Below are 12565 nucleotides of genomic sequence, written 5' to 3'. Positions count from 1 at the left end.
GACGGCAGTATGAGGGCTGATTTTGACCTATTATTGCGTCAAAAAATACAGTTGAAAATAACAGATTCCAAGTAAGACTCAAAGCTACATTCAACTCAATTCGACACTAGACTTTATTTGTCAACAACCCTTACTAAACATTTCACAGAACTGTGCTTCTATAGTAGTCAGTACATGAAGCAAATTTTATTCACAATTGAGTAAAATTTTACTACAAATACCATTCGATCACGTCAAAATACAAACGAACGTAGCATAAATGAGAATTTCATGTGTTAGAAAGGACATTTGTTTTATGAAAATATTGACACAGAAACGGAAAGAAAAAAAAATTTCAAAAATCTATCAGTCTGCGAAGTTTTTTTTGCCGTTTCTTGAGTATGTCTGTGTGTATGAAAATATGGCAGAAGCTACTGTTGATGGAAAATGATTTTAGTGGATAAAAACAGATATTTGCAATGTATTGGAATGAAAGTACAATTACAATTGCAAAAAATATCTTGTAGCAAGTACAAGTTCTGTTATGACATGCTGCTGAATCAATCGTAATGATTTATATTCATGTACGTGAATGATTTATTTGTGTAGGACAGAATTGGAAAATAAAATATGAAAGAATAAAATATTTATGCAACTTGTTTTTAACAGATTTAACTGGATTTATTGCATTATTGTCTGTTGTGCACTTCATATTTGCTCTTTTAAATTACTCGTGGAGGAAAAACAGAATTGTTGTACTCAACATGCTGCTGTTGATTGAACTCAAAGTGACAAACGAAGAATTCTAAGATTTAGGATCATTTGAAAAATGCAAGTGTTGATCAAAATTTTGAAGACTTAAGTAAAGCAGAGTTTGAAGTCGAACATTTAGTAAATATAAATCTAAGCTATAGTGGGAACAAGTGCTTGAAGTCGTGCCCACCAAAAAAAACCGAGTCGATTTGAAGTCGCCTATATTTGAGTCTTGTCGAGTCGACTTCAACCATATTGACTTCGAGTTCTGGTGGGAACTAGAAGAACTAAGGGAATGTCCGTAAATTACTTAACGCTCAGGTGGAAAGAGGATTTACTATTTTGCTACGGTTTAAAATTTTTGTTCATCATTTTGTTTTCAATTTTCAAACGTTTCAATTCGGACTGACAAAAAGATTTAAATTTAGTAAATCTGATTTTTGTCATATTTATGCGAAACTCTTGAGATGTTCTGATACGACGCAAAACTGAGTGGTTTCAGATTTTCTTTTGGTTGGCGCTATAAGAATTTTGATAATTTGAATTTATTTTACCGTATCTTAGTGTATTGCAACAAACCGTTTGAAAATCAGTACAGCTTGCTAAACTTGTTTCAGAGTCCAAATTCCAGATACCTTTTCATCCAGAAATTTCTTCCAATTTCTTAGTTCAATTGATGTCACGCTTGTATGTCGATTTTAAAAATTTGCACGGTATATCAAAAATTTCATACAAATATGGATAACAAATTGCAAAACTAATTCGTGAAAAGCAAAATGCAAAACTAATTCGTGAAAAGCAAAATGCGCACTTTTTTCAGCAATTTTATAAAATTTCCAGATTTCTTCGAATTTTTTCTGTTTATTAGCAACAAAACTAAACATAGCTATAGCGCAAATATTTTCATTTAGGGTAAAAAATAATTCTAACCGCCTAATATGTATTTTAACAACATAAACAAACATGAGAACTCATTATCGCTCTTCTTTTCAGGAAACAAAGTCAGAGCAACTTTTAATGCGACTTTTATAAACATTCACACAAGCATACATATTCATTCAACAATATGCAGGTGCAGTTCCTTGATTTTCCTCTTTCAACAAAACATAGTTTCAATTTTATTTATTTTTGCGCTCCTAAGTAGCAAAATTGTCTGAGCATGTGTGTGATATAGGATCGAATATTTGTAGAAGTATTTACACATTTCATTTGCATATACACATTCAAAATAGTTGTGAATTGAGTCAAGTAAATTTATTGATATTAGATGATTATCGATTTTAGCGTAAAGGAATTTTCTTAGCACTTTTTACGTGTCAAAAAGGTGAATTGTTTAATCGTTTTGGCCTTTTTCGATTTGAACTTATTGATCTTGCCCTTATTTGACACAAAAATAGCTTTTTAATTAAACACTGTGAATCATCAAAGTGAGCTCGAAGTGATCACACAGCTTGATATGAAGTTGAATCGAATCATCACGACTTATTGATACAAATTCCGAGTTAAGCTCTGCTTCAAAGATCCAATTTATCTAATATTAACATTATAGATTTAAGTCACGTCTTTTCAAGGCATTGTCACTGAATTTCTTCCGGATGGAAAGTTCTATTGTTTAATTTTGAGTGTCAATGCATTGAATCCTTCAAATTATTATCTACATAAGCTTTGACCATAATAAGTCATAATATCAACATTAATCTCAATCTTCTTGTCCATCTTCAAATCATTTCACATACATTCTGTTACTTGCGTTAATCTGTCATCATCCATGTACATTCTCACTTCTATTTTTGTCTTGCTTGAATCAGATTGCTTTTGCAGGAATATTCAGGCATATTTATTAAGTAATTTGTAATTAATTTATTGAGTGATCTTGAATCACTGCTATTATTTATCGGCCAGCATCATCAGATACAATATTCAATGAGTAAGTGATTAAGTGCGAATGCATAAACAATAGTTATTGTCATTTTCTCAAGCCTAATTTGGATAAAAAAAAGCAGTATAAATGTTCCATTGATAAAGGATAATATTAAATTTCACAATTAAAAATATAAGTTGATGTGATCATGTCGTGCATGAATAAATGACTACAATAGCTGTGAGAACAGCAGGAAAAAATTTTAAAGCAATTACTTCATTATTTAATAAAATGTTTTTATGTGATAATTGTTAATTGCATGCTTAACATTTTCATTATTGCACGGTCAGTGATCTCGGAAACAGTAGGTCTGTCATTTTTCAAATGACTACAGATAATAGTTTCATGGAAATTAGAGATGTTTACATTGAAGTTTTTATTCAATAACTGGAAACTAAAGTTAAACAAGTTTATCGTCACTTGATACATTTGATACGTCAAATGATCTAATTGATTGAAAACAAATCACACATCTGTTCCAATTATAATTCAGACAGATCAAATCGTTTTCAGACAGCTGTTTAATCTAATTATAGTCACTAATTAATGAGATACTAGAAATAATGAGATTTGGAGAGTTTATGGAAATAATAAGGTTATGTGAAGGATGGCAATTAAATTTAGAATCAGTTTGTGTGCCTCGAAGTGACTTTTTGTGACCGCTAAATTAATCCTTTACTTTAAAAGTAAATCTATGACGTCAGTCAATAAGATGATTGTGGTATGTTGGGATAAGAAGGAAATTTAGGTACGGTACAGGCAATTGCTTAATGTTCATGCAGAATTCAGTCATGCAAAATGTATGACTGCTTAAAAATAATCTCCGAATGATTGGGGACTAATAAGCATTATTCGTGATTGATAACCGAACAATTTTGAGGCACGACTCAATGTGAAATTTGAATGAAGCATTAAGAATAAAGCTGGACATCTCAAGATTTTGACACTTTAATTGACATTTTTATAGTAAAATTATCCACACATGTTATATCCCTCAATTGAATTAACGAAAATTACCTATAAATACCTAGTGTCATGTTAATGATATAGAAGTAAAAGCTTCTAATGATTAGACCCCATTAAACTAAAAAGCATTTAGCTTCAATTTAATAAAATTGTGAATGTCGCAGGAAGCGATGTTTATTAATATCAAAGCTGCTAATTAATTCACGTGATATAGCAAAATTTATGTACGAAATTCGAATGACGCAAATATTTTTTATAAGATCAATTCCTCCACAAAAAAAACGACATTTAAGTGTAAATTGATACTTGATGTTTTTTAATCGAATAATCCGATGAAGATTAGTGAAATCACTTAAGAAGCTTTTTAATTTTAACAAAAACGTTTAAGTAGCAAATGCATACTGCCTTAACTCATTAGAATAAAAAAATCAACCACTAAATGTCATTTTAAATTGAGTCATTATCCACTTAACAATGAGAGCGATTCCGTGCTATAAAAAATATTTCATTCATGAATAAAAATAAATATTTATTTATTAACGTCATTATGATTAATGCACGATTGTGCTTAAAATTGATTTCTCTTCGGAAAACATGCAAAATAAGGTAGACAACTGGAGGGTTGGATGAATTTGCATAATTTAAATAATTCATGACATCTGGATTAAGGGTACGGAAAATGAATTATTGTCTGATTCAATAAATATTTTGGGTTGTGATTATACTTCCATGACTGACTCATTAATGACATCATCAAAGGAATAGAGTCGTAGACTGGAACAGAGTTGCAAATTGTCGTAGGTTTAACGGAAGCAGGTAATTTGTTACAGTTCGTAGTGTGTCAACAGGTCAAGCTTCTAACTGTCACAATTGGCACATGTCTAACCTGACCTGACAGAACCTGTCTCTCAATTTGTGATATGTAACTATCATCGCAACTCTGGTCTGGAAAAACGTTATATCTGGTCTAGATCCCAATCTGAATGCAAAGCGGGAATTATTGAATTTTTACTTCCATTCAAGTTGGATTTAATGGAAATGCATCATAATGCTGACATCAAGTACCGACTCCTGATTTTTCGGTGCAATGTACCGTTCAGGGTAACGTCAAATAACTTAATATGCCAATAAATGGACATCATAAATTAACAATTCCTTAATAAAAGTCTCATCGCAACCGCATTTAATCCAGAGCTATTAAATTACTAATTTATGAATAAACCGCGAATAAATTTTGCAAAATGATTTAGAGCTCATCTCAACTGATGACATGAAATATTCATTAAAATGAGAAATTTCATATTTTTAATGATTTTTTAGTTTGAAAGATATCGATGTAGCACTTGCTATTGTTTATATTCTCACATATGAGAATCTACTTCTTATTCTTCTCATCTTTTATTATTTACATTGGCTTAATGCCAGGAATGAAATTTTTTCGCATTATTTGTATGAAGGATAGACCAAATGGCAAAATATGACTCACCGTGCGTTTGTTTTTTTGAATCTCAACAATTTCTAGCAGATCTAAAATGTCCTGGTTTAGTTCAAAAACCTGCGATCGTAGCTGTAGATTCGCATCCCTTAAACGATTCAATTGTTCGTCTTTCTGAATTGTCTAAATTATAAGAAAAAAATAGTATAATAATTATTGTAAATGCTTTTAACATATTAACTATAATTACAACTTACTTCCTTTAAGAATTGCTCATTCAATGTATTAACAGCCTCAATGTCATTCGTTTGCATCTGAAAGTTTTTTTTATAACACTTAATTCGTAAGTAAGTGTGTGAAAAAAGAGTAAAATCTATAAAAATTATTGAAGCCATGAAAAAGGCATCAAAAAAATACCTCAAAAGTTAGGAAAAAGGTCACACACATTAATGTCACTGTAAAACATGCAAGGGATGAATGAAAAGCTATTTATCAATTAATCTTTTTTATTTAATTAAATTAAAAAGGTTCTTAACTTACAGGAAGAAACAGATTAATAAATTTTTAATTAACTTAATTTATAAATTAATGTTTATGCTGAATATCATCGTACATTATTGTAAATTTTTGAGCGAGAATAATTTTTTTTATTCTTTGTAGCACATTTTTTTGTATCTGTTGATGCTTACAATTTATTTTTTACTGTGCGAATTTGTTATTGAAAAAAAAAAACGCTTTTTTGTTAACGCCAATTATTGTTAATTGGAATGAGTGACGTAAAGCAAATAGAAAGAGACTGCAAAATTATAATACGCATGAGGTTAAATTATTAATGGATTATTGGCAAGTTAATTAATAGAATTTTTGTTGTATGACTCATTCATAAATTTGAATCTCTAACAGGATTGATCTGGATCAAAGTCCCTAAATTAAGCATGCTTCTATTAGTAAGACTTGATATGAATCGAATAATTTTTTTTTGCTGGTCCCAGACGTCAAACAATGTCAGAATCAGATTATGTTTTGATCTCTTGCTCGAAATTGTGACGCACACTTAACCCGACATGCACAAGACGGCAATAAGCCATCATTGTGTAATCAGGGCAACTTCGTGTCTTACCATTAAAATGGCACCGAAGCATACAAGTTCCTTAAGAGGCAAACATCATTTTTGGTACAGAAATACCAATATGAGGTCATGAATGATAATTGAAAAGTACGAGCAGCAAAGTAAGTAAGTAAATACCCATAAGGTACCTAATAGCGATCTCTTTGTCTGTTATTGCTGTTCGGGTTGATGTATAAAGCAATTATACTTTTTCGGTACAGGAAACAGATGGAACTTCTTATCATTTTACATTGTACAATCATTCATAGATTATTATTATGAAAATAATTCTCAATTTGATTAAAAATTAGACATACATAAAGATTCCTTTGTACCATTATTAAAAATATATTTTGCCAATCATAGAGCATTCATAATTGCTTTTCATGTCTGATTCAATGAAGCATTTTTTTACACAAAATTATTATTTACAGCACGAAAAATTATGGAATGATTTAAGTTACTAACAAGTAACCTACGTCATTCGATATTTTTTTAGCTTAAAATTTGATGGTCAAATGAAACACGTGCTGTAAATTTTAGATTCATTTACTGGTGGATCGTTAACTTGCGATGTCCAACATTTAATTGATGCCATAGCTCGAAGTTTACTTGAATTGGACATGGAATCGGCTCGACTTGAGTCGATTTTGCTTCCGAGTTCTGATTGTTTTTTATGGCGTAAAGAATGAAGTTATGACGTCATTTGTCTAAATGCAGTGGTGGACAACCTGTGCAGTAATGGACACACTAGTGTACAGCCAAAAACTTTTGGAAATGCCATGAACTGGATCAGGCAGTTTCTGTCGAGGCTTACCACCAAGATGAGCCACAACGAGAAAAGGTTGCCCACTACTGATACAACAACTACTGCAAACAATTTATTATCATCATTTGTCCGTTCTTTAAAATATCAATTTGCGTACATTACAGCTCTATTTGCATTCTCAATCGTTAATTAGTTTTCTTTTATTGAATTAATTTTATTGCTTTACGATCAACATTTAATTAGCATTAACATGCGCTTTACAAATAAATACCAAGTTTGTTATAGGTCGGTTCTATGTTATCATTGCACATTTTTTTTTTGTTTTTTCTTGTTACATTTATCTCATGCCGTGATCTATTTATAAAGATTAGTAACAAAGACACAGTTTTTCGTTAATTCACACATTACGACATTCACGTACGCGGCATTTTTTTATAAATGGATATCTATTTTCGGTTGCTTTAAACTTCTTATTATTGTGAAAAACTATATGTCTAATGTTGCTCTTTAATTCTCGTTGAAGCATGTCAACATTTTTACATACAAAGGTAAACACAATTTTCTCATTTTCATTTTTCTTTTGTGCCTGCTTTTCTTTTCATCAAACGCATTCTCGTCATTAGAAAATGAAAAGCATAGCATCCGTTAGGGAAGCAATTCGTTGGGTCAATAGACGTAAAAAAATATTATTTATGACTTTTGGTTAGACATGAAATATACATTATAATATTTCATTGCCTTTATGAACCCTTTGTGCCGTCAATTGACAATAAAATTGATGATTTATTTTTTTTAATTTACCAACTTCATTACTAAAAGTTCAAAACTGTCATTTAGTATATGAAATAAAAATAAATTTACAGGAAATACATCAGAATGCTAATTTAATGCTACTCCTTTCGAATTAATTACTATTTCTTTTCATGAACTCATTAGGTTTGTTTCATTGAAATATCATATGAATGCATACACATAAGTATGGGGTCAATCACTTATGACGTCCTGTAATTGGGTTTGTGAAACATGATCCGATTGTGAATCGGTAACAAGTGACAGTCAGCTTCAAGAGAAACATTTTCATTAATCCCCTCAAAACTCTAAACCGGCTATTCACTTCAAATGCTACAATGTGTGTGCATTCATACAAACATCGTTATTAATATACTTAAAGTTATGAAAAAGTCTCACTCATCGACCCAACTTCATTATGATCATCATCATTATAAGATGCAAAAAAGACATGTGTAATGCCCACGTAGTAGATATTAGTTTTCACTCACAGGCAATCAAAAGAAAAACTATATTACGACATCAAAAAAAATGTTACAAAACTTTTTTCTCTCTTTTCTTGTTCTTTTCGTACACATAAAAAATAAATAAAAACACAGCATCACTTAAAAGAAAATGTTATAAAAATATAACAACACACTCAATATGAGCATCGTATGCACTCATCATTACGATCATCATACACCAGTTTTCCAAAACTTATTCTTTAATGACTTATAGTTTTTTCCACTCACTGAATTTCCATGTTTAAGATCTTCGATAGCTGTACGCATTGTTGAAATGGTTATTCGCATATTATTATTCTGGAAGTGGTTTTCAGTTTCTTTATGTCGATTCCTTTACAAACTTTTTAGATTCGATTTCTTACCTCATCCTCCAACTCTATATTCCGTTTCTTCATTTCATCATAATAATCTCGATGACTGGCAAACTAATGGAAAGAGAAATCATTAAAATTCTGGTTTTAATACTTAAACTTTTGAGTGCAGTGCATAGAATATGCAATTTAATATCAGACAGCTGTGCTCCATAACAAATCACATGACACACTCGTGTGTGTTCTTAAAGTTGTCATTTGAAATGAGAAATGAACGTATTGAAGGCTTTTTCAACGCATTTTAATTGCCTTTTCATTTCAATATGTATCGAATCACATTCTGTCTGCCATAAATAAGCTATAACAGAGTCTATTGGGACATGGCTGAGCAGAGAAGCATTTACAACTTTTTATGATCATCAAGAATTCTTAAGAGTCTTTTGGACATTGCGTGACTCTCTCTAATGCATTACAAAACATACGAAGTGTCCCTAATTAACTTCCAGACTTTTGAACCCAATACTTACTTTACTTCTAGCTTCTCCAAGCTCATCCTTCATTTCAGCATTTTGTCGCTTTAAAAACTGAATTGATTCATTGTGATATTGAATGGCACTTTTAAGTTGATTAGCCTGTGAATGAGATAAATAAATAAAAACATCAGATTCAAGTATGACGATGAGAAATTATGAGTTGCATGTACAGTGGCAAGGCAAGCACGCAATGCCGAAGATTGCATCGTACAAAAGTGAAATTATTTATAATTTTTATGTCTAAAAATAGAAACGGAAATCGTACATACAGGAGACAGTAAAATTTTAGCATCAGAGTTGTCAACATTATGTTTTAGAATATGCTAATTTGAGGATAATGGAAGCGAATATGATGAACTGGGTTACTAGCTTAATAATGAAGGTTCAATTTTCTGACAAGTAATTAAGAGATTTTTCGAAAGATTTGAAGGTCTTGCAAGTTATTGTTTTTGTTGGCCATAAAATTTAAGAAACAAAGCAACAATCCTCATTAAAAATCAAGTTTGACTAATTTATGGCAATGGGAATCATCATGCACATCAATTGACAACTCTGAATTGACTGAGACAGCACATGACATATTACAGATTTATTCGCACAGAAAATATTCGCATATTGAAGGAACAAAACTCACCATTTGACAATTTTTATCCCGCTCAATTTGGATAGTCTTTAAATCATTTTGTATTTCACAGATTTCTCCTTCTTTGATCCGCAATCTCTCCTCTAAATCATTAATTTTTGCGTTTTTATTTCTTAATTCACACTTTCTTTCTTCAAGCTCATGCTTCCACTCATTAATCACATCACTTAAGGATGAATGTCCATTTGTTAGACTGCTATTTCCACTACTTATTTCAGGACTACTTGTACCGCCGGTTAAGTCAATTATATCGGCGGATATCTCTTTGCCCAACTGTAATAACACCATTTTTGATAATTAGTTGGATTCAATCAAGTATCAGCACATAAAGTTTCAAATTTCCACAACCCGAAAGAAAATTCCCGACACAATTTTCTTCAAATACACGTCTCGACTGTCTCAAACTTACTAAAACGGAGCGGAGAGAACATGAATCATTTCAGAAAATCTCGAGATTTTTTTTTTCTTCTCTCACTTAAAAGAAGAAGATCTTAATTTTAGTAAGGAAAACATTTCTCTGAGAAAAAAATGAAAAGAAAATGATTTTCCACAAAAATAAACAAAAACAGATCAAGAGAAAATAAGAAGCGGCAATTGAGCCTTGATTTTCTTTTCATTTGCTTTTCAACCGGTTTAATTTTACATGAAAAAGAACACACGGTGGCATGAAAGGTGATTACACCTTAATAAGAAAAATTAGACACGAGAAATGAAAAATTCAAAGGAAATTCCAAGCAACTTTGTCATGGTGTGAATATCAATTTCATGCAAATTAGATAGGTAATATTATAACTGCTTGCTGTTAGACATATGTTTTTTGATAATTTTTAGTAAATTTGACTGTGAAACATTTTCATGACAGAGAAACAGTTGTGATCTTTATTGATATCATTAATTTAATTTCACAGTCGGCAGACGTGACATCATAGCTGTGTGTCGCAGTAAAATATTAAAATTCAACATTAGTCGAACGCGAAGCTAACATTTAAATTTAGCAGATCATGGAAAAGTTCTATGATATTCTGACATAAAGTTGCCACAGCATACAGCAAGTCTGAGAGCTACCCATCCCAAATTAATTAAAAACCCGAATAAATGAGCGAACTGCATTCATCGCCCAAAATATAGGTCGAAATCAACCGTCACGGTGCCATCAGACCATCTTCGTGTCTCACATCCATTGTAATACAACGACATAGCGAACACGTTATGCTGGTCGGGAAAAATTCTGAGAAATCCTCACATGACACGATCGTTGTCGCTTGACTTTTTTTTCACATAGTGATCACGTTACATAATCAAGTATGTGTTACACATTATTTCCACTTAAACAAGTTATCCGACCCTACATTTGAAACCATAAACATTTAAGAAACAGAAATAAAGCCATTTACAGCTCACATCTATAAATTAAATAACTTTTGGGGATAAAAAAGAAGAGAAAATTAAGAATTTGTTGTATACAAAACAACAAATGTAAACTTATCGTATACGAAGCATTTCTAAGATTAACCATAACGCGTGTCTCATAATGTATTGCAGGAGAGAAAAAAATGCCATAAAATTAATTGTTACGACTATTTGAGGATAGAATACAAATATAGATGCAATTAAAGTCTCGAAGAGTAAGCATCTTTTATTGATAAGCTAATTAGTTAATGATTGACGTAATTATCGCACACTTCATCCATCTCAATGTTTACATTAATTCAATAGAACTTCATTCAACTCGATTCCACAATTTATAATATGATTAGAATCATAAAAATTCACTTAAATTGTATTCTCGCATGCTGAATCATTTTGCTTATTTACATTTTGATTGAACAACGACGCAAACTAATTTACGCCTTGGACAGACACAGCATTATGTGGGATTTTGTGCTTAAACTCAGTATAAATATATAAAAGGAAAGGAAATAAACTTGTTTATAACAGAATCTATTGATAAAAATAAGAATTTTAATAGTGGAAATGACACTCGCTATGCATCAACTTAACTTTTTATGAATATGAAAATTTTACAGTAAATCTGAATAGATGAAATATATTTACAATATCATAAAAAGGTCACTATTGACGTCAAAATGTGTGAATATAGCGCATTTCTGCGAGACAAACTAGGAATATGATTTCTCAGCATTTTTACACGTTTTTGTATTCATTTCAATAAAATGCGAGGAATTTTTACGTTATTTATTCCTGATTTTTATGTCTCGTTTTCAGTTTTTTTCTGTGTCTAATATCACATGATGTTTTAAGTCCAGTGACATTTATGCGAAAATTAAAATCTCAAATTACAATACATTAATGATTTTCCCGAGTCATTTCAATGTCAATCTAGATATAAATATTTTCGGATATGAATTATATCATTACGTATTTAGCAATTTACAGTCATATATGATCATCAGCTGAAGCGATTTATTTCTAAAACATTAAAGTTAATTTACCAGGTATAGAGAATCTACGGCCTAGAACATTAAGCTGCCATTTATAATCAGCTAATAAACATTCGACAGATCAAAAAATTATTTTTTTTAAAAAAAACCAATAAAATCTTAAGTAGAATAAAACAAACATTAAAGATAAGTATATTTAAACAACTTCATACTAAATGCCGCTTCTATTAATCTTACTTAAAATGTAAGCGTTCTTAAAATAATTTAGCGACGTTTACAAACCATGTAATTTGATTCACTCGCTTTGACTTGAATAACTAGAATTATATGAAGGGTCGTTCACTTATGAGGTCTTATGTTTAAGTTGTAGACGATTAGTGTACTTAAAAGTTGCTCTAGACAAAGCAGTGTTGTCCAAACTGTGTGTCTTGTCACACTAGTGTGTCGCTG

At 30.9% G+C, this 12565-nt stretch overlaps 1 protein-coding gene across 7 annotated transcripts in view; it reads right to left on the bottom strand.

The window, feature by feature from the left end:
• LOC139092492 (putative leucine-rich repeat-containing protein DDB_G0290503) overlaps positions 1-12565 on the bottom strand; it is a 28521-nt gene that overhangs the window by 8412 nt on the left and 7544 nt on the right. For 6 of the 7 annotated variants that reach the window (XM_070642905.1, XM_070642907.1, XM_070642902.1 and 3 more), the window contains 6 exons: positions 9705-9986; positions 9065-9169; positions 8589-8651; positions 8455-8523; positions 5312-5389; positions 5106-5237 (listed from right to left, as the gene is read on the bottom strand). In XM_070642905.1, coding sequence (XP_070499006.1) covers positions 5106-5237; positions 5312-5389; positions 8455-8523; positions 8589-8651; positions 9065-9169; positions 9705-9986 — 729 coding nt within the window. The remainder of the gene's footprint in view (positions 1-5105; positions 5238-5311; positions 5390-8454; positions 8524-8588; positions 8652-9064; positions 9170-9704; positions 9987-12565) is intronic. The other variant, XM_070642903.1, reaches the window with a different exon arrangement.

Source organism: Chironomus tepperi, unplaced genomic scaffold (genome assembly GCF_022539635.2).
Source record: "Chironomus tepperi strain 1889 unplaced genomic scaffold, CSIRO-AGI_Ctep_v1 contig_301, whole genome shotgun sequence".
NCBI lineage: Eukaryota > Metazoa > Arthropoda > Insecta > Diptera > Chironomidae > Chironomus > Chironomus tepperi.
Note: the sequence above shows the minus strand (reverse complement) of the source record. Positions and strands in the feature narration are given on the sequence as shown.